This window comes from Oncorhynchus mykiss, chromosome 9, assembly GCF_057628025.1.
Source record: "Oncorhynchus mykiss isolate SJ-2025 chromosome 9, ASM5762802v1, whole genome shotgun sequence".
Lineage (NCBI taxonomy): Eukaryota > Metazoa > Chordata > Actinopteri > Salmoniformes > Salmonidae > Oncorhynchus > Oncorhynchus mykiss.
In genome coordinates, this window is record NC_143030.1 from 68,531,639 (window position 1) to 68,555,420 (window position 23,782).

General features: G+C 42.2%; 1 protein-coding gene across 8 annotated transcripts in view; it reads left to right on the forward strand.

Moving 5' to 3' along the window:
* The first annotated feature begins 1,239 nt into the window (after positions 1 to 1,239).
* The window catches only part of LOC110532618 (nuclear factor of activated T-cells, cytoplasmic 2), a 52,029-nt gene continuing 29,486 nt past the window's right edge, over positions 1,240 to 23,782 (forward strand). For 2 of the 8 annotated variants that reach the window (XM_021616674.3, XM_090185150.1), the window contains exons 1-6: positions 1,240 to 1,603; positions 6,378 to 7,311; positions 7,512 to 7,680; positions 17,622 to 17,824; positions 18,167 to 18,339; positions 21,769 to 21,909. In XM_021616674.3, the coding sequence (XP_021472349.3) occupies positions 1,546 to 1,603; positions 6,378 to 7,311; positions 7,512 to 7,680; positions 17,622 to 17,824; positions 18,167 to 18,339; positions 21,769 to 21,909 (1,678 nt within the window). In that variant the 5' untranslated portion in view covers positions 1,240 to 1,545. Of the gene's footprint in view, positions 1,638 to 4,266; positions 5,696 to 6,377; positions 7,312 to 7,511; positions 7,681 to 17,621; positions 17,825 to 18,166; positions 18,340 to 21,768; positions 21,910 to 23,782 lie in introns of those variants that run through there. The other 6 variants (XM_090185149.1, XM_090185151.1, XM_090185148.1 and 3 more) reach the window with 5 other exon arrangements.

Sequence of the window (23,782 nt, forward strand, 5' to 3'; positions counted from 1 at the left end):
CAGTAGTCGATGCACTGGCGCAGGGACTTGTCCTTCTTCTCCACAAAGAAGAACCCTGCACCCGCGGGAGAGGACAAAGGATGCATAAATCCTGCAGCTAGGGAGTCCCCAATGTAGGTGTTCATAGCCTTGGTCTCCGGTCGTGGGAGGAGATGGCGTTGCGCAGCTGGTCCGGGTCTACTGGGTCAGTCAAGGCCAGTTCGTACTATCAGCAGACAAAGTAACAATGTTTATTACAACAACAGGGGCAAAGGTACAGAATGGTAGGCAGGCTCAGGGTCAGATCAGGCAGAGGTCGGTAATACAGAGATGGGGCCAAGGTACAGGACGGCAGGCAGGGTCAGGGGCAGGCAGAGTGGTCAGGCGGGCGGGCTCAGGGTCAGGACAGGCAAGGGTCACAACCAGGAGACAAACAGAGAACACCGGCATAAATACACAGGGCATGATGGGGAATACCTGGAGGGTGGTGGAGACAATGACAGTAAATCAAAACACAATCATAAAAAACAGACACATTCTTCAGTAAAAAGGTCCCATAACAGCCGTCTGAAATGTCCCAGAAGCACCAATTCCTCCAAATGTAAAGTCCATTGGAGATAATTTCACATGTAAGGTGCAAAAAAAAAAAGGCCTAAATAATCTTCTGTTTTTTATTAGATACTTCCCTGCGAAATATGTATGTCTAATGGTAATATATGCCACATGTATTTGCAATGCAAATGTTTGCTGGGGTCAATTTAGCAGTCCATGATTTCAAACTTTTTTTCGTCTTATATTAGAATAGAATATATCCAATAGAAAGTTGAATGGGTGAAACTGAGAATTCCTCAAAAAGATTCCATGTTTGACATGACAAGCAAGCCAACCAATAGCCTAATTTTATTTCCAGCAACATATCCCACAGGTTCAAAACCAGACTGTAATTAAGTGAAAAGCCTATATGACTACTTCTGATTTTTACAACTCAATTAAAAGGTACAAGTTACAGTAAAGTGACCATCAAACATTACAATTGTGTAGCCTAAAACATTTATGTACTGTATATAGTATACATACTGTTTTCATTGTTTTTGCCTCTGTCCTACAGTAATTTATTCACATCCCTACAATGAAGTTATTGTGTGCCACTGTCTGCGAGAAGCCGCAGAAATGCCTTGGCGCATGAGCCGGAGACGTCATGGATTCCTGAGCGTGGGCTTTGCAGGAAAGCCCTGAGTCTCCGAGAGATGGAGCCGCTCCAGGTTTCCATGGCGAAGTGCATAAACAGGAGGAAACACTGAGGGAATCCCGTTATTTTACAGCATTGGACCATTATAAACACCCAGAGCAGGGAAGGAACCCGCTCTTGATACTCAAGTAATCCTCAGAGCAAGGAAAAGAAGTTCAACTATAGCTTGCTGGAGTCTATTTTAGTTCCATGTTTCTGAATTTATAAACGACTATTGGACGTCTAATACTTCATTTTTATTTTGCCTTTTACGCGAGTGGATTTCTATTGCTATGATAGGATAATATTTTTTTATAATAATTTTTACTGTATTCCAAATGTTTAGAGAATCTTGGAGATTGGCACAGTACCACAACATGAGGTCGATGGATCAAGGTATGGATGCCGCGTGCTGAATTGTGATAATCTGGTAATTTATCAACCCTATTGATTTTCGAGTAGCCTAATAGCCTAGTCCTGGACGTATGTACATGTAATTTTACATTGTAGATTCGACAAAATAGGGTTTATGGACTCGTTAGTTGTCTAACGTATGTGGTATATCTGTACAGTTAGTGGTTTGGGAAATAACTGACGCCCGTGAGTTGATCAACCTATAGCCTACCAGGCGATTCGCTATTACATGCCCCCAGGACAGCCATTGGGGAACACTATAGCGCCGTGTAAGGTAGGCTAATGTAGGGGTTATACGTCATTGTAGTCACATGAATATGACGCTTCAGGTTATAATTCTAATAGTTTACATCTATTACCAGTAGGCTAACCTCATTCTTAAAATAACATTAATGACTCTATAATGGGCAGTAATGTATCAAAATTCATAATAATACTATAATGGTAAAGATGTATAATAGACATTGTTAGCTGTTACCTAAAGCGTATGGGATGGGACATTATTTCATTTGCATTATTCATTGTGAGTTCAGTATGTTGACTGGGTAGGCTGGGAGTTCAGTATGATGACTGTCCTTGGGAGTTCAGTATGTTGACTGTCCTTGGGAGTTCAGTATGTTGACCGTCCTTGGGAGTTCAGTATGTTGACTGTCCTTGGGAGTTCAGTATGTTGACCGTCCTTGTGAGTTCAGTATGTTGACCGTCCTTGGGAGTTCAGTATGTTGACCGTCCTTGGGAGTTCAGTATGTTGACCGTCCTTAGGAGTTCAGTATGTTGACCGTCCTTGGGAGTTCAGTATGTTGACCGTCCTTGGGAGTTCAGTATGTTGACCGTCTTTGGGAGTTCAGTATGATGACAATGCCAAGGCAAGAGACTTTCAGGTAAGGTATGCATGGCTATTTATCAGTTTGGTTGGGGATTAATAAATGTAACAAATTATAAAAATGTGTATTTCATTAATAAGCCCTTTCACACGTTTTTTGCTATCAAGGCATTATTAGGCTGCACCCAATTTTAGCATGGGACTCTTTTTCAGTTATTGTTGCTAAGAGCAATTAGGAGTAGGACCCACACATATTTCAGACTTCTGCTGTAAACCTTTACAATATAGCTATTGCGGTATGGTGTTATTACAAGACGTTATTACAAGTCTATAACAATGGTTGTACTGTAATAGCTGATACTTTAGGGTTTGCAGGTGTAATAACTACAAATGGTGTTGTTCCACTGTCAAGTTTATCACAAATATTAAGTATCCTATTAAAAAACATGTTTAGACACCAAGGAGCGCAGGCTGGGGTTTAAATTACAATAATCTGAAAACTTTCTCTAGCCTGATCCTAGATATGTATGTGCTGTTTAATCAACTCCTATGGTCATTGTCATGCCACAGCACAAACAGATCTGGGACCAGAAGTCAGGCTCTCTCAATTCAATGTAAATCAGGGCTCGTATTCATATAGCGTCTCAGAGAAGGAGTGCTGATCTAGGATCAGTTCCCATTGTCCTTTTAATCATATTTATTATAATCGAACATGCTAAACTGAGATCAGCACTCCTAGATCAGCACTCCTAATCTGAGATACTTTATGAATGCGGGCCCTGGTTTTGGACCACATAATGTTGTTTTTTAGTACGATCCGACTGAGCACATTGCACCCTGGGAGGTGCAGTTTGAACAGAGGTACATTCTGTGCTGTTTCATGAGTACAACCCACTAAGTGTCATCTTGGTTACGTATAGCGAGTGGCGGCCTATCTACAAGAGGATTCTAATATTCCATAACTCTGCATACATTAGGAAGAATTCTAAACAATGGGACCAGCGATGCTGGTTAGCAACGACATTGGTCCCATGAATCTGTTTATTTTTTAAAAGCTTCCTCATGGAATTATTAGGTTGTCCTGACCTGGGTATCTTCAACCTAGTCTACAGTACTTCCTTCACTCAAAAAAATGGAGGTTCAACGAGGGTTCTTCTAAGATGCTCATAGTTCTTAGAAGAACCTTAGCGTTCTTGGCACGGAAAATGACCCCCAAAAGGTTCTTCCAAGAACCCCATAAGAGGTGGGGTTTATCGAGGAACCTCCTTAGTTGGTGGGGGTTCTTGCAGGAACCTAACTGCCCAACTAAAACATTTGATTTTAAATTTGAAAGGACAGCAGAGGCAGGCACTTATCCGAACAATGTAAAGATCTCCTCAATTTAAGGTAAGGTTTGTCCCCTATATGATCTAAATTGATAGTGTTTTATGATGATACCATCTATCTTTTTATATTTGTGCAAATCTTTCTAAAACAGAAAATGGACACAATTCAATGGATATCAATTATCAAAGAGGTAAGAATATGTAGGCTATAAGAACATGTTGAAGGCTAGCTGTATTGGGTGCGGATGACTGAACTGCTCACTTTTGTGTCTGAAGGCATACAGACAAGGAGGCACACAAAGGTATGTCAATTAGTATTGGTATGTTATGCAGATCACATGTACCATCCTCACCTACATTATGGACAAGGTATGTGTATGAAACCATTATAAAAATAAAACAATCATTCACATTTACCACAAAAACCAAAGTATGAATACTGTCATATGCAGGTTTTGTTAAACATCTTTATAATTACTATTTTTTTGGATTCACAGATTTCACCCACTGCCTACACCTTTGATGAATATAACAGGAAACCTGTTCGATCACCATGCACTGCAAAATCATTCTGGCTATGGATACGGAGAACATCAACACATTAACATCAACACTCCAGAGGATATACCCATTGGACTTAGGGCTCTGCTGGGAGTTAATTTTTTTATTCTGCTATGCCACTAAAATCCTAATAAACACTGACAACTAAAAGATTGTGTTATTGTTTTGCGTATTATTAATAATAATAATAGGGGGGGGGGGGGGGTAGTTAAAAAATGAACCCCAAAAGCGTGTTTAAAAGGTTCTCTTGAGGAACCATTAAAAAGGGTTCTTTAAAGAACTTATAGAGCTTCCCCCACAGTTTCAATTTGAAGAACCCCGAAAATATACTCCAGGAATATTTTGTTTTTAGAGTGTCACAAACCTTTCCACCTAAACAGTCGAATCCTGAAGCTTTTTCCATTGGATTTACATGTAATGAACCAATGGCAGCTTTAGAAATGCCTTTGTCAAATGTAGTTTATAAAGGGTCTGGTATAAACATTTATTAGTACGTAATACATTCATTAGAACATAGACCATACCAGTGAACTTATTTTTTGTTGTTGTAATTATTCATAATTTAAATATTTATTGACTCATTGATACAGCATCTGGGATGATGGGTGAAAATGGATGAAAATGCTCTAATGCTCATCCAGTAAGCCAGTCTAACATCCGTTCATACTGTAGGCTATATAAGGCGACTCTAGTTGGGCATATCTTTAGTTTGTATTAAAAGTTACAGTAAGATATCCCTATATACCATGCGTAATTGCTTGGCGCCAGACACCCGGGGGCAGCAGCACATCAACTGTACCACTGATGCAACTCATCACTATGAAGTTGTGCACCTGCAGCTGTTCTGTCAATGATCATAGGGAGGCGTGATCACTCCGCCTTTGACACCTTGCACCGTATTTATTTAGGGCTTCTATATGAAAATAGACACGCCTTATCTCTCTATATGAGGTTTAGTTTGAAAGAGGAAGTTTAGCTGCTATTACGTTGCACTCGCTGCTCGTTCTTTTCGCAGTTTTTTTTTTACTGAGGCATCAGTGGCGTATTACCGCTTCAATTGAGCAAGTGAAGATTCTATCATAGCCTATCCACCTCCGTCAAGGCCTCTGACATCGCAAGGCCTTCGTGGATGAAGAGAACTGCCAGAGTAACATCATTGATTATACAAAATATCTGCTTCCTTTAATTTTTATTATAAGTAGATTGATTCAATAAGACAGATGAGCTCGTTTTACGACAGAAAAGACCCTAGTGAGTTAGGGCTGGAAGAAGAACTGAGTCAAGTAAACTGCCAAGATGAGTTGGAGTTTGATTACCTGTTTGAATATGAACCACCTTGCAACAACTTTCCCGGGGAAGATCAAGGTTTGTCCAATGGCTTGTCAAGTCTTCTGCGCGCTTTTCACATTTTAGATGCTTATATTACTTTTCAACGTAAAACGTTAAATGCAGTGGCGTCATTGAAAACAAATAAACAGCGATGTGATTTTGACAGAATGCTATTTTCCTTCCACTTATAGTTCTAGTAAACATTACTAAAAGGAAATTGATTTTTTTTCTCACAAAAATTATACAATTGATCCTGCATTTGCTCTGCATGTCTGTATACATTGTATAATCATGGCTAGCTTGTTTCAACACACTTTCTAACTGGAAAACATAATCTGTCATTTGTTTTATGTGCATGCTTTAATGTTTACAAATATTCTAACAGTCACAAGGGGCCCCATTTGATGATGTGAATAGTTTCCACACCTAAACCTTTTGTTTTCAATGATTGTTAATCAAACTGATCAAAAGGATTGAATAAAAATGATTGACAACATTATTATTTGAAATGGTTGTTTGTTGAATTCAAAGAACATATCATTTCTGTTTAATGTGGCTCTCATGTGTATTGCAAACATGGATCCAAAGTTTTGTAAGATGTGTGATTTCGGAGAAAACGTAATATCTTCAGTAATTTTACAGACAATGGACAGTCCGTTTATAAATAATATATTTTCTTCTGATCATTTCTCTTCCTTGTTCCCTATCTACCTTTCAGCAGATGAGCCAAATCTCTCCTCACTGAGAGTCCTCAGTGCTGCATCTCATCTGGCATACCCCCTGGAGGAGACTTCCCCCTATGACATCAAGTGCAGCGAGCACAACCCAGAGAGCCTTTCTGGTTATGAACACCTGGAGGCTAAAAACTACCTGGACCACACCAGGCCTGGGGGTATCGCCCTGAGCCCCAGGATCGAGATCACTCCATCACGTGAGCTCTACAGCCATGGACGAGACTCCCTACAGAACCACCCTCTGAACATCAGTCCCCGGCCCACTCTGACCGTCCCTGGCCACGACAGCCTGGTATACCGAGAGCCCCAGTGCCTGAGCCCAGCCAGCAGCAACTCCTCCACCAGCTGGCACTCGGAGAGCTATTCCCCCTGGGCCTCCCCTTGCGTGTCCCCAAGTAGTGGCCAGACCGGGGCCGGAGACCTCTGCCCCCGCTTCCAGAACATCCACACCGGCTCCCCCCGCACATCCCCAGGCACTTCCCCCCGTACTGAGGAGGGCTGCCTCGGCCCCCGTTCGCCCTCCCCATCCATTAGGCCAGGATCCCGCTCCACCTCGCCACAGGGCAAGCGCACCTACGACATGTACAGGAATCCCAGCCTGGTCACTGGGATCCGTTCCCGCAGTCCCTCCCCACACGGGGGCCACGGGGAGCACTCCCAACAGAACGCAAGTGCCCATTACGGGACCCCCAACAGTATGGCTGAGGCCATGAACGGCTACGGCACTGTCCAGCCTGGTCTGGTCCCCACCAAGGTAGTGAAGACGGCCAACCAGGCGTACGCCCTCTACCCAGAGAACCACAGGGAGGTCAACTACCTGGTGTCCTGTGAGCAAGACGTTAAGAGTAAAACTGGGGCGGAGTCCTTCTTTGTGATCCCTCCCATCTGGACCAAGCAGCTGGTCCCCAACCTTTGCAGGTGAATGGTGTAGGAAGCCTGTACTGTATAGATAAAGGGTGCAGTGGAATACTTTCTGCCTAACCAGGGACACACCCATATTATGAATAAGATTTAGTGTCTATTACATTGTATCAGTTATATGACTACATTAGGAGCCACGCTTTAGGAAGCCTAATCACAGACAATTAACCCTTTTTTCCATATCTTATTTCCTGTAGCATCCCATTTTCTTCTCTGCCCCCTCTGGAATGGCCTGTCCCCAGCCATACAGACAAGTACGAGCTCCATGTTGACGTGCAGCCCAAGCCTCATCACCGAGCCCACTATGAGACAGAGGGGAGCAGGGGAGCGGTCAAAGCCCCCACTGGAGGTCATCCTGTCGTCCAGGTACGCCGCTGGCTCTGTATCACTCTTAGAAAAGGAGGTGCTTTTGGGAACCTTTTTTGGTTCCATGTAGAACGTTTTCAACAAATGAAGAACCATCAAGAACCCTTTAGGAACCATTTGGTGAAAGGAATCTACAGTACGTTGCAGCAAAAAGTTAAAACACAAACCAAAGAGGGACAGGCGAAGAACCCTTTATGGTTCTAGGTAGCCCATTTTAATGTAGGACAATCTGAATAGGAAGGCCTGTTGCGTGTAATGGTATTTCCTAGTCATCATTACAGCATGTGGTACTACTGCCCTAGGGCCTGGCTTATGAAAATGACTACTGTGTGTTACCGTGTACGCTCTGTCATCCTTTACCTCATCTTTTCTCTATCTCTCACCCATCTCTTTTCTTCCTAGCAGCCTGCCACACTCACTGAAATGAGTTATATCTTGCACTGATGTCTTATACATGGCAGCTAATGTATCATCACACTAACTCCCATACTTACTACCGTAAAACCTTCCTAGACTATAATTTATTGAATTTTCTATGAACAATATACATTGAGTATACCAAACATTAGGAATGACCCTTTTGCCCTCAGAAGAGCCTCAATTCGTCTTAGCATGGGCTCTATAAGGTGTCAAGCGGTCCACAGAGATGCTGACCCATGTTGACTCCACTGCTTCCCACCGTTGTGTCAAGTTGGCTGGATGTCCTTTGGGTGGTGGACTATTCTTGATACACACAGGAAACTGCTGAGAGTGAAAAACCCAGCAGCATTACAGTTCTTTAAACACTCAAACTGGTGTGCCTAGCACCTACTACCAAACCCCATTCAAAGGCACTTAAATCTTTTGTCTTGCCCATTCACCCTCTGAATGGCACCCATACACAATCCATGTCTCAATTGTCTCAAGGCTTACAAATCCTTCATTACCCTGGCCCCTCACTTTCATCTACACACCTTACCCCTTTACACACTGGTCTCATGACAGTTGTCTCAGGAGGCAGGAGTGGTGAACTTTTAGTCAGGCATACTCATATGAAAAACAGAAATGTAAGCTGAACTTAAAGCGCAACTGAAGGCAATAACTTATCTGAGAGAAAATGGCCTTTGTGGCATCGATATTGTTCAGAAGCATTTAATCTAGTATCAAATTTACTACAAAGTGTAAATATGAACATTTTGGTAATAAAGTGACATGAATACGTGGTGTTGAACAAAGGTAGCTGAGTCTGACACAGTGAGTAAAATAGTCTACTGCTGCAAATACTAAACAGGCCATTTGAGAAGCCGGTTGCCATGGTTGCAGTGAGTGAGTCAGAATGAGGGGGACTGGGAAAAGTAAAGTGAAGAGTTCAGTCTGGGACTGGGAGGGAGTTTGGACGTGCCTAGCCAGCCACATGATTGGATGACACCAGGCACAACTCACTGACCATGAGAGACAGAAAATAGAAAGTGAGAAATGCTTCATTTCCACTCGGCCAGGTTCTGACAGTCAACAACCACAAGGAAGCTTTCATTACGTTGCCGTGGAAACGTTAAAATATGAACTGAAAATTATAGGCCCTGCTTAAAATATACAGACGACTGTCAACATGTGGAAATGTCTTCTATTAAAGAGCATCTGAACGCACTGATTCCACATCTATTTCTCTGTTGCTCACTAAGAAAGCAAGATTTTTGTCTTGGGGTGTAGTTAGGTGGCAGTTACTGATGTTTGTCCCCCATGAGACACCATAGGAACAAAGCCAGTATCACTTCCTCAAAATAGTCCGAATGAATCTAAGAGAACTCTATAAATCTGTCATAATTGAGACGTTTTTGTAGAGTATGGTTTAGTCGCACAATTTTACATCTAGCACAGGTGTCTGATGCAGTATTTATCAAGTTAAATGTGAGATATGTTGACTTAGGTACAGTGCATTTGGAAAATTATTCAGACCCCTCGACTTTTTCCACATTTTGTTACGTTACCCCCTTATTCCAAAATCACTCTGCACACAATACCCCATAATGACAAAGCAAAAACTGTTTTTTGAAATGTTTGCAAATGTATTAAAATAAATATATTGACATAAGTATTCAGACCCTTTACTCACTACTTTGTTGAAGCACCTTTGGCAGCATTACAGCCTTGAGTCTTCTTGGGTATGGTGCTACATGCTTGGCACACCTGTATTTGGGGAGCTCCTATTCTTCTCTACAGATCCTCTCAAGATATGTCGGGTTGGATGGAGAGCGTTGCTGCACAGCTATTTTTAGGTCTCTCCAGGCATGTTCGATCGGGTTCAAGTCCGTGCTCTGGCTGGGTCACTCAAGGACATTCAGAGACTTGTCCTGAAGCCAATACTGCGCTGTCTTGGCTGTGCTTAGGGTCGTTGTCCTGTTGGAAGGTGAACCGTCGCCCCAGTCTGAAGTCGCGAGCGCTCTGGAGCAGGTTTTCATCTAGGATCTCTGTACTTTTCTCCGTTAATCTTTCCATAGATCCTGACTAGTCTCCCAGTCCCTGGCACTGAAAAACATCCCCACAGCATGATGCTGCCACCACCATGCTTCACCGTAGGGATGGTGCCAGGTTTCCTCCAGACGTGATGCTGCCACCACCATGCTTCACCGTAGGGATGGTGCCAGGTTTCCTCCAGACGTGACACTTGGCATTCAGGCCAAAGAGTTCAATCCTGGTTTCATCAGACCAGAGAACCTTGTTTCTCAAGGTATGTCAGTCCTTTAGGTTCCTTTTGTCAAACTCCAAGCGGGCTGTTCCTTTTACCGAGGAGTGGCTTCCATCTGACCACTACCATAAAGGCCTGATTGGTGGAGTGCTGCAGAGATGATTTTCCTTCTGGAAGGTTCTCCCATCTCCACAGAGGAACTCTGGAGCTCTGTCAGAGTGACCATCGGGTTCTTGGTCACCTCCCTGACCAAGACCCTTCTCCCCCAATTGCTCTGTTTGGCCGGGCAGCCAGTTATAGGAAGAGTCTTGGTGGTTCCAAACTTCTTTCATTTAAGAATTATGGAGGTCACTATGTTCTTGGATGTTTTTGTACCCTGCCCCAGATCTGTGCCTCAACACAATCCTGTCATTGAGCTCTACGGACAATTCCATCAACCTCATGGCTTGCTTTTTGCTCTGACATGCATTGTCATCTGTAGCACCTTATATAGACAGGTGTGTGCCTTTCCCAATCATGTCCAATCAATTGAATTTACTACAGGTGGACTCCAATCAAGTTATAGAAACATCAAGGATGATCAATGGAAACAGGATGCACCTGAGCTCAATTTTGAGTCTCATAGCAAAGGGTCTGAACACTTATGTAAATGTATTTGCAAAAATGTACAAACATTTCTAAAAACCTGTCTTCGATTTGTCATTATGGGGTATTGTTTGTAGATTGATGAGGGAAAAAAAAGATTGAATCCATTTAAGAATAAATCTGTTAACAAAGTCTGATCCGCTGCGCTGCTGGGCAGTCTGTCACACTGTCTGTGTATTCTGCAGTTGGATTGGATAGAGTGCAATTGCTGCAGATGTGTATCCCGTGTTAGTGGGCAAGTGAGCATTGTTGAAATCAATACCAAACTCTCAAGTCATGACGAACTCATTTACAAAACTCAGTTTTGAACGAGACTGACTTTATGACCAAAATTATCCTATTTACACTTTGTAGTCAATTTTGACACTAGAATAACCGTTTCTGAACAATATCGATACCACATAGGCTGTTTTCTCTCAGGGAAGTTGTTTCTTGCCAGATGTACAGTTCAGCCTACATTGAACATGTAAAGAAGTGCTGCTAACTCTATACAGCATGTAAAAATTGTGTCAAAAGGTAACCAAACGTTACATTTTTGCTTTTCATTTTTTCACATGAGTATGCCTGACTAAAAGCTCATCACTCCTGTCTCCTGAAACACTGTCATGAGACCAGTGTGTGAAGGGGCCACCAATCCATGTGATGTCACTTGTTAAATCCACTTCAATCAGTGTAGATCAGTGTAGATCAGTGGTTCACAAACTTTTTATAGTCCCGTACCCATTCAAACATTCAACCTCCAGCTAGCACCAGGGTCAGCTCACTCTCAAATGTTGCTTTTTGCCATCATTGTAAGCCTGCCACACATACTGTACAATACATTTATTAAACATAATAATGAGTGTGAGTTTTTGTCACAACCCGGCTCGTGGGAAGTGACACAGAGCTCTTATAGGACCAGGACACAAATAATAATAATATAATAATCAATAATTGTTCTCTTTATTTAGCCATCTTACATGTATAACTTTATTTGTTCATCAGAAATTGTGAATAACTCACCACAGGTTAATGAGGGTAGGCTTGAATGGATGCACATAACTCTGCAATGTTGGTTGTATTGGAGAGAGTCTGTCTTAAATAATTTTCCATACACAGTCTGTGCCTGTATTTAGTTTTCATGCTATTGAGGACCGGGAATCCACTCTCACATAGGTACGTTGCTGCAAAGGGCATCAGTGTCTTAACAGCGTGATTTGCCAAGGCAAGAAACTCTGAGCGCAGCCCTATCCAGAAATCTGGCAGTGGCTTCTGATTAAATAACATTTTCACAGAACCGCTTGTTGCAATTTGGATGAGGCTCTCTTGTTCAGATATCGGTAAGTGGACTGGAGGCAGGGCATGAAAGGGATAAGGAATCCAGTTGTTTGTGTCATCCGTTTCGGGAAACTACCTGCATAATTACTCACCCAGCTCACTCAGGTGCTTCGCTATATCACATTTGACATTGTCCGTAAGCTTGAGTTCATTTGCACACAAATCATAGAATGATGGAAAGACCTGTGTGTTGTCCTTGTTAATACAGACAGAAAAGAGCTCCAACTTTTTAATCATAGCCTCAAGAGAGTCCCTGTAATCCTAGATTCAGATCATTCAGGCGAGAAAAACTTGTCATCATGCAAGCGGTCAGACAAGGGAAAATTATGGTCAGTAAAGAACTTTAGGCTTGTCTCTCAATTTTAAAAAAACATGTCAAGTCCTCCCGGGTGGCGCAGTGGTCTAAGGCACTGCATTACAGTACTAGCTGTGCCACCAGAGACTCTGGGTTCGAGCCCAGGCTCTGTCACAGCCGGCTGCGACTGGAAGGTCCATGGGGCGACGTACAATTGGCCTAGCGTCGTCCGGTTTAGGGAGGGTTTGGCCGGTAGGGATATCCTTGTCTCATCGTGCACTAGCGACTCCTGTGGCGGGCCGTGCGCAGTGCACGCTGACCAGGTTGCTTAGGTACACGGTGTTTCCTCCGACACATTGGTGCGGCTGGCTTCCGGGTTGGATGCGCGCTGGTTTCGGAGGACGCATGACCTTCGTCTCTCCCGAGCCCGTACGGGAGTTGTAGCGATGAGACAAGATAGTAACTAACAATTGGATACCACGAAATTGGGGAGAAAAAGGGGAGAAAAAAACACAAAAAAAACATGTCAATACTTTGCCCCTTTATAACCAGTGCACTTCTGTATGTGTTAAGTGTTACAAGGTTGCTGCCCATATAATTGCATAATGCAGAAAATGCACGAGAATTCAGGAGCCTTGCTTTAACAAAGTTAACCATACCAACACATCTTGACCACCAAAGTCCAAAGCTGTCCCGTACTTCCTTAATTGACCCCCCATAAACATACCAGGAGCCTTGCCAGGCCCGCCACATCTGTTGAGTCATCCAGTTGTAATATCCAGCTGCATATAATTCACTGGCTTGTATGTGAAGTAGTAATTGTTTCAAAACATCTCCTGCCATGTCACTGATGCGTCGTGAAGCAGTGTTTGGAGACATTGTCTGTATAGTTTTTTTGGCCTTTTCCCCCAGCATTGTCCCAGCATCTGAATTAAGTCCACCACAATAGTATGGGGCTTGCCTTTCCTTGCCACTCAGTAGCTCACCATATAAGATGCTTCTAGCCCCTTGTTCTTAATGGTATCTGTGGCTTTTATACACGTCTTACTTCTCGAAAGTTGTCTTTATTCTCGTTCAAAAAACTCCAGTGGCTTATCTTTCACATTGTCATGTTTCGTTTCTAAATGTGTGCGCAAGAGTGAAGGTTTCCCATGGAGAGGAATGGCTAATGTGATTGGATGTTACTTATTTGACTAGGCTACCTGTATTTGACATTGTGTTGTTATTTCGCTGAACACTAGATGGTTAACTTTTATTTTTGGCAGTGAAACGTGGCTCCTCAGGCGAGAAAAGAAACTCGCCCAAATGTATATGTAATGCCTGTCATCGGAAGGAGTGGACCAAAGCGCATCGTGAAGTGTTCATGATTTCTTTTATTATCAAAAAACACTCGAACAAAGTAACAAAACGAAAGCAAACAGTTCTGTCAGGTAACAGAGACTAAACAGAAAATAACTTCCCACAAACACAGGTGGGAAAAAGGCTGCCTATGTATGATTCCCAATCAGAGACAACGATAGACAGCTGCCTCTGATTGGGAACCATACGCGGCAAAAACAAAGAAATAGACAACATAGAATGCCCACCCCAAATCACACCTTGACCTAACTAAATAGAGAAATAAAATGTCTCTCTAAGGTCAGGGCGTGACAGTATAGCCCCGTTGGAAAATACAAATGTACTGTTTGAAAATGTGAATAAATTAAAATTCCAAAACATATATATTTTTCATGTGAATCACATTTTTATTTGGCGTACCCCCGACGGCATTACGCGTACCCCAGTTTGGGAATACCTGGTGTAGATGAAAGGGAGGAGACAGGTTAAATAAGTATGTTTAAGCCTTGAGACATGGATTGTGTATTTACTTATTTATAGGGGACAGTGCACATTAATCAAGATCAATATTACAATAAGGCAAAATTCATGTAAATGTGCCGGGGTTAGCCAAAAGCAAATTTTCACTGTAGTTCCAGGGCAGCTAAGGACAATTACAAGGCCACAATACACATACTCACTAAAACAATACAAAATACAAATACATTACATCCAATAATATATAATTCTTTGTGTGCCATTCAGAGGGTGAATGGGCAAGACAAAATATTTAAGTGCCTTTGAATGAGGTATGGTAGTAGGTGCACCAGTTTTAGTGCGTCAAGAGCTGCAACACTGCTAGTTTTTTCATACTCAATAGGTTCCGACACCTTGTAGAGTCCATGCCACGATGAATTGAGGTTGTTCTGAGGGCAAAAGAGGGTGCAACTTAATATTAGGAATGTTTTGTACACTCAGTGTATATACACACACACGCACACACAGACACACATGCATACACACAGATGCAGATTAGTGGAGAGACCAGCAACTACCTTGGAAGGAAGCATGCAAAAACCACAAAGCGTGAACTTGCAACTAAAAGTATCTGTCTAAAAAGTCATGAGCTTGACACTGTGTGTGTGTGTGTGTGTGTGTGTGTGTGTTTGTGTGTGTGTGTGTGTGTGTGTGTGACAGAGACAGAGGGGGTTTAGTGGTGTGAGTTAAAAGAGAAGTACGTAAAGTGTAGACGTCTGAGGTTGCAAGCAGACTTTATTTAGCTCAATATTGTCGACAACTAGGCCTACAGCTTATTTGCAATTTTATGTAATGACTTTGATAAACATTTATGATTAGGAGTTTTACATCATGTTATAAACATGTATTTTCTATGTGGCCACCTCCAATTCACCAGACCTCTCCACTGTATAGAAACTTGAGAAGTACTGGAATTAACGTAGACCTTGCCTTCTTTCTTTTGTCTTGAAAGTGTCCGTGGAACATTGGCTCACAGGGTAAAGCTAAGGCTTTGGCAGTCTAATTTTCTCATAATCGAACAAGTATTCCAGTGAATCATAGTTATTCCTACGTAGCTCTTTTAAATTCCATTTACTTTAGGACAAACAGAAACCATCCTCCGACACGGCCGTCCAACTTTTTAAAATATTTTAAAGTTCAAGCTCATTTACTATTAGCTATACAATTAGCCGTTACACATGAATCCTTAAGAGTTTATTAACGCACCCATGCGTAAATCTAAGTAAGATAATAAAAAAATCCCCATTACAATCCGTCAGATTAAGCTAGAGATATCATCCGCCTATGTCGGCCTTCCGCATTTGCGGTGGAAGGTGGCAGAACTACAACGGTGTTTGTCAGACCATGACAAAAAGAAAATCGGTCTTCTCACGAAAATGTTTGTAGTGTCCGAATGGTTGTCACCACTCTAGGGAAAGGGGAGACTCTCACAACATGATGGTGTTCTCTGTTTTGCTCTACGACCCCCATCAGTGTCACAGGACTTGTCTGAATATAACCCAAACAAACTAATGGAAGTATGTTTAACCCCTTATTTTTGTGGCAACAAAAATAAGTGGTTAAATATGTTTCCAAAAAAAGCACAAATATTTACTGAGCTTTCTTATATCTTGTAGATATAGGACAAACACTTCAAAACCATATTCCTTATGATACATTTTTTTGACTGTATTTTTGCCATTTGTGGATGTGTTATTAAATGCTATTCTATGGACTATTGTAGTAAAGGCCAAATTCTATATTTGATCAAATAACATTTACATTAACTCAGCACTGGGATTAAAAACTCTAATTTAATACATACTGGGGGATCTGTTAGCAGAAAAAGTATTTGTTAACAAAAGGTAAAGAAATAAGTTTGATATGTAGAACCATTAAAAAAACATTTTTTAATCAAATTTCCTGCAATTCAACACATTTTGCCATTGTCACATGCACTGAATACAACAAGTGTAGACCTTACCGTCAATGTAAATAGTCCGGTGGCGATTTTATTAATTGTTCAGCAGTCTTATGGCTTGGGGGTAGAAGCTGTTGAGGAGCCTTTTGGTCCTAGACTTGGTGCTCCGGCACCGCTTGCCGTGCGGTAGCAGAGAAAACAGTCTATAACTTGGGTGACTGGAATCTCTGACAATTTTATGGGCTTTCCTCTGACACCGCCTATTATATAGGTTCTGGATGGCAGGAAGCTTGGCCCCAGTGATGTACTGGGCCGTACACACTACCCTCTATAGCACCTTACGTTCAGATGCCGAGCAGTTGCCATACCAGGCGGTGATGCAACCGGTCAGGATGCTCTCGAAGGTGCAGCTGTAGAACCTTTTGAGGATCTGAGGACACATGCCAAATCTTTTCAGTCTCCTGAGGGGGAAAAGGTTTTATTGTGCCCTCTTCATGACTGTCTTGGTGTGTTTGGAAAATGATAGGTCGTTGGTGATGTGGACACCAAGGAACTTGAAACTCTCGACCCACTCCACTACTGCCCCGTCGATGTTAATGGGGGCTGTTCAGCCCGCCTTTTCCTGTAGTCCACGATCATCTCCTTTGTCTTGCTCACATAATATGATATCTGAGTGAGAGTGACTAACAAAATCAGTGGGGGCCATCGGTAATTCGGCCATGATTACAACAAGTGTAGAAAGCTGGCTAGACTAATTAGACTAATTTACCAATCAAAATGATTTCAACTGACATGGGCTAATTGAGGGACTGTCAGTGAGTGGCATGTAACAAGACGAAAACTGCTGCAACAAAGTTTTGAAATTGCACCTTGTGTATTCTACTATTCTAACTCTCAACAGTAAATTGAGACTTGACTGAATACTAATGTTGAGGACTGGAAAATACTAATGTTTCCAGCAGTGTGTGTGTCTACCAGGGTGTAAGATTTATGTTCAGCCTAAACTGTTATCAGCAAACTGGCAAAAAAAATACATCTAGTTATTGGCAAAATAATGAGAAAAAAACAATCATTATATAAATTCAACTATGTAATAAAACACTGGGTACCTAGCAGTTTTTGTGCAGTGTATAAAAGGAGTGAAAAAGAACAGGTAGAGTAGAAATGTTCTTTAAATTTTAAAATGACACATTTATAAAAAGTGAGAACATCTTGACTTTGTTTTATTAATGTTTTATTGGAGTTTCCTCTGGTGTTTCTTCCAGTTGCATGGCTACAGGGGTAAGGAGCCCCTAGGCCTTCAGATCTTCATCGGGACTGCAGACGACAGGATCCTGAAGCCTCACGCCTTCTACCAGGTCCACCGCATCACGGGCAAGACGGTCACCACCACCAGCTACGAGAAGATTATCAACTCCACCAAAGTTCTGGAGATCCCTCTGGAGCCCAAGAACAACATGAAAGCGATGTGAGAGTAGCTAGAGTAGTGACACATGCCGAACACCACCCATACAGAGCAGTGTCTTTTGCAGAACTGGGTTCAAATAGTATTTGTTTTCTTCTAACCTTTTGGGCATTTTTACTCAGCCTGTCTCCAGTGCCACAAGATGGGCATGATGGATTTGCACAGATAAATTATTATATTGGTTCCATTGTGCCAGGCAAGCTCAATCAAGGATATGAATTAAAAATAACATACTAATTGAACACAGGTCTGATCTAATTAGCCATATCGGTTGAAATCATAATGCAACATTTGTGTACCGGTACAGGATTTACAGTAGATCTCATATTGGTGTGTTTCTCACAGAATCGACTGTGCTGGGATCCTGAAGCTCAGGAATGCTGACATTGAGCTAAGGAAGGGCGAGACGGACATCGGACGGAAGAACACTCGTGTGCGTCTGGTGTTCCGTGTCCACATACCCCAACCCAATGGGCAACCCATCTCACTGCAAGTTTCCTCCCATCCAATCGAGTGCTGTAAGTACTATAAATCCAACAAAAAAAAGAAAGTCTATATACAGTGTGTGCAAATGGCGTGAGGAGGTAAGGCAATAAATAGGCCATAGAGGCAAAGTAATTACATTTTAGCAAGTTAACACTGGAGTGATAGATGAGTAGATGATGATGTGCAAGTAGAAATACTGATGTGCAAAACAGCAGAAAGTAAATAAAAACAATATTGGATGAGGTAGGTAGATTGGGTGGGCTATTTACAGATGGGCTATGTACAGCTGCAGTGATCGGTTAGCTGCTCAGATAGCTGATGTTTAACGTTAGTGAGGAAATATAAGTCTCCAGCTTCAGCAATTTTTGCAATTCGTTCCAGTCACTGGCAGCAGAGAACTGGAAGGAAAGGCGGCCAAATGAGGTGTTGGCTTTGGGGATGACCAGTGAGATATACCTGCTGGAGCGCATGCTACGGGTGGGTGCTGTTATCGTGACCAGTGAGCTGAGATAAGGCGGAGCTTTACCTAGAATAGACTTATAGGTGACCTGGAGCCAGTAGGTCTGGCGACGAATAGAGGGCCAGCTGACTAGAGCATAGAGGTCGCAGTGGTGGGTGGTATAAGGGACTTTGGTAACAAAAACAGATGGCTCTGTGATAGACTGCATCCAGTTTTCTGAGTAGAGTATTGGAAGCTATTTTGTAGATGACATCGCCGAAGTTGAGGATTGGTAGGATAGTCCGTTTTACTAGGGTAAGTTTGGCGGCGTGAGTGAAGGAGGCTTTGTTGCGAAATAGAAAGACGATTCTAGATTTGATTTAGGATTGGAGATGTTTAATAAGGAGAGTTTAGTCTAGCCAGACACCTAGGTATTTGTAGTTGTCCACATATTCTAGGTCAGAACCATCCAGAGTAGTGATGCTAGTCGGGCAGGCGGGTGCGGGCAGCGAACGGTTGAAAAGCATGCATTTGGTTTTACTAGCATTTAAGAGCAGCTGGAGGACGCAGAAGGAGTGTTGTATGGCATTGAAGCTCGTTTGGAGGTTAGTTAACACAGTGTCCAGAGAAGGGCCATGTCATTCTATATGTCATAAACCTATGATTTTATTTTATGTATAATTCTGTCTATGCGTTCTATAGCCTTCTATAGGTGTGTCCTAAAGGGTGGTTTAGGTTTAACATGTGCTTGTATGTTGATTTTACACAGTGCAGTATATTTCCAGCTATGTTTCTTCTTGCCTGTTTTATTTGGACTGACGTTAACCAGAGGTAACACACATAGTAAGCGGGACTATATTTAAATGAGCTGGGAGTAGTACTGATGGTCCAGGCACACGGACATACAAAGCCTCTTTTATGATTAGGCTTGACAGCCTTTTTATTTGCACTGACTCTCCTGCACCAGCTCTATGCACACTCAAGGGACTCTACCCACACACTTGCACATACTACACTAACACTCCAACACACACACACACACACACACACACACACACACACACACACACACACACACACACACACACACACACACACACACACACACACACACACACACACACACACACTACATATGCTCACGATCCTTGAGCAGTCAAGGCAGTTAACCCCCCAAAACTGCTCCCTGGGTGCCTTATGATGTTGATTAAGGCAGCCCCCAGCAGCGGTCTGATTCAGAGGGGTTGGGTTAAATGCAGAAAACACATTTTGGTTGAATGCATTCATTTGTTCAACTGACTAGGTATCACCTTTCCCTTCCCTGTTGTATTTGGCGCATGTAACAAATTTGATTTGGTTCTCTCAACCCTTAACACTGTGTGTGTATGTGTATGTTTACGATTATGTAGTGCTGGTATCACCGGACCCCCCAAAAATCAGGTGCAAAGTTGTTTTTGCACAATCGTACTATAACACCCCCAGCACATCTGTCAAAATGACCGATAAGTAAGCGAAACTGTCGGTCAGTGATGTGGATGAAGAGACTAGCCTCCAGGTATCATCCTCAGTGTACTCACAGTATAGTAGACTGTCCAAAGGTCACTTCACAAGCCTCAGTAGAGATTGAATTTCAGTAATTAAGGCAGGACGATGACGATAAGCTTGAGGAAGTAACTACACCGTTCATGTGTACTAAATGTTTTTAAATTTAATTGCCACACAAACTACTCTAGAAGTAAACATGAAACAGTTAAAACGAGGGCAACTGCCCTTCTCATTCATTACAAGTGATTAATTTGGTCCCTTTGTAACTCAAGCATGCTACCTGGCATGAATCAACTTCAGACTGCCGACAGTTGATCCAAAGGAATAAGGTCAGTCACTATAGATAGCAAGAGTAGCGCTGAGTCATTTAATGCTGTAACGTAATGGTTCCCCAACCCTGGATGCCTCCCTATGGGACCCGAGAGTGACACAGCAGTCTAAGGCACAGTGCAAGATGCGTCACTAGAATCCCTGGTTCGAATCAAGGCTGTATCACATCTGGCTGTGATTGGGAGTCCCATAGGGCGGTGCACAATTGGCCCAGTGTCGTCCAGATTTGGCCAGGATAGGCCGTCATTGTAAATAAGAATTTGTTCTTAGCTGACTTTCGTAGTTAAATAAATATTACAAAAATAATGACTATATCCAAAATTCCCATTCAAGTTGATGGGTTTATGCACAGGTGACCATATTGAATGTACCCATGAGTGTTCCAGTTGAATTGCCATGGTCTGAGGAGCTTTTCCCATTCTAGTAATTATATTTCTATGGCTGCCTCTATTCTATTTCTATGGCTGTCTCTGTGGCCGTAGCTTCCTGATTAAGCTATCAGTCCAGGAAATCTACCGTTCCAGGAGAGAACACACTACAGTAGCCGTTCAGTGTCTAGGTCACAGGGTTTGTTGAACATATGCCAAAATACGCTCCATTGCGTAATGATGATAGTGTTAGAGAGGTCCATCCTCCATATTCCTTCTTCCTCCTCCCCTCTGCCCCTTTCTGTACTGTAGGTTACTGCACTCTGTCATTTGTTTCCACTGGACTGTGTCCCACTTCCATGATGTGCTCTGTGTGTCCAGGCCTCTAGCGTGTAGCCGCATTTTACATTACAACCTTCATTCATATCCTCCCACTGCAATAAATGTACTGCACTGTACCAAGTCATTGGCCTATATTAATGTTTACACAAATCTTATATTTAGACAAATATTTGAAATACACAATGAGGAAATATGGTTTTGAAATGAGTCGTGACAAGCCTCATTCATTGAAATCTGTCAACAATTACCTTGTGAGTTCAAAGCAAATATCAACCTGAGATCAAACTGACCTACCACAGAGTGTGTAATGTCAAGTCATAATACCATGCTCAGTCTGCTGTTCTGCAGCCCAGCGGCCAGTTCTCTACCCACTACGCCAACATGACCTGTCAGTACCACAGATTGTGTAACGTCATGTTCTCTCTTCCGTCCCACAGCCCAGCGGTCGGCCCATGAGCTACCAATGGTGGAGAAACAAGACATGGATAGCTGCTCTGTCCTGGGAGGTCAGCAGATGATCTTGACGGGACAGAACTTCAGCTCTGACTCCAAAGTCATCTTTATGGAAAAAACCCATGGTGAGTATTCAGCCAACACCTCTGAGGGAGGGAGGAAATGATAATGGCATGGTCCATATGCTGTATGATGTGCTGCCTCATCTATTTAAAATGTTATGGTTATTTTGATCCAGGAAAATGTTTGGCAGTATTCGTCTAACAGCTGCCAGATTCTGTTGCAAAAAAACTTTTGCATTATGTTCCAGAAGGGTTGCAAAAGTATTTACCCTCATAAACCAGCCATGATAATCAGACTTAGAGTTATTACCCATGCTTTTAACACCACAGTCCTTTATTATTACATTACTCTCTTGCAGGTTGGGGTCAATTCCATTTTAATTCCATTCAATTCAGAAAGTAAACCCAATTCCAATTTAACATTTTCCTAATTGAAAAGCATTGAAGAGAATTGGAATTGGAATTTCAGTGTACTTCCTGAATTGACTGGAATTGAAATGGAATTGACCCCATCCCTGCTCTCATTTTGGAATGGCAGAATCACCATTACAACACAGATGGTGTCAGATATTGCTGTATGAATCAATGTGACTGAGTAATAGTGAAAAAGGCCAGCGTGCTTTCTCTGTCATTTGAATCCTGACCTTTCCTCCTCACTCACCAATCAGATATTTGCATTCAGATTCCTCCTGATACTAAACAGTGGTGTCTTTTTTCAGATAAGAAGCTTATCACAGCAAGGTTTTGTTGTAGGTTTATTTTAGACTTCACCCAATTATTCAACAAGCTGACAGTATTAGTATCGAGTGCAGATTGTTCATGTGCTTCATTGACAGCTTACAGGATTGTACACTGTACTTAAGAGATGTACTTTTTTTGTCATAGTAAAAATAAAAAATAAATGTTTTATTGTCACATACACCAGATAGGTGCAGTGACCTGTGTTCGTTTACAGGGTCAGCCATATACAGTTGAAGTCGAAGGTTTTACGTTTTAGGTTGGAGTCATTAAAACTCGTTTTTCAACCACTCCACAAATTTATTGTTAACAAACTATATTTTTGGCAAGTCGGTTAGGACATCTACTTTGTGCATGACACAAGTCATTTTCCCAACAATTGTTTACAGACAGATTATTTCACTTGTTATTCACTGTATCACAATTCCAGTGGGTCAGAAGTTTACATACACTAAGTTGACTGTGCCTTTAAACAGCTTGGAAAATTCCAGAAAATGATGTCAATGCTTTAGGAGCTTCTGATAGGCTAAATCATGTAATTTGAGTGAATTGGAGGTGTGTCTGTGGATGTATTTCAAAGCCTACCTTCAAACTCAGTGCCTCTTTGCTTGACATCATGGGAAAATCAAAAGAAATCAGCCGAGACCTCAGAAAAACATTGTAAACCTCCACAAGTCTGGTTCATCCTTGGGAGCAATTTCCAAACACCTGAAGGTACCACGTTCATCTGTACAAACAATAGTACGCAAGTATAAACACCATGGGACCACGCAGCCGTCATTCCACTCAGGAAGGAGACGCGTTCTGTCTCCTAGAGATGAACGCACTTTGGTGCGAAAAGTGCAAATCAATCCCAGAACAACAGCAAAGGACCTTGTGAAGATGCCGGAAGAAACCGGTACAAAAGTATCTATATCCACATTTAAACGAGTCCTATATCGACATAATCTGAAAGGCCACTCAGCAAGGAAGAAGCCACTTCTCCAAAACCGCCATAAAAAAGCCAGACTACGGGTTGCAACAAAGATCGTACTTTTTGGAGAAATGTCTTCTGGTCTGATGAAACAAAAATAGAACTGTTTGGCCATAATGACCATTGTTATGTTTGGAGGAAAAAGGGTGGGGCTTTCAAGCCGAAGAACACCTTCCCAACCGTGAAGCAGGGGGTGGCAGCATCTTGTTGTGGGGGTGCTTTGCT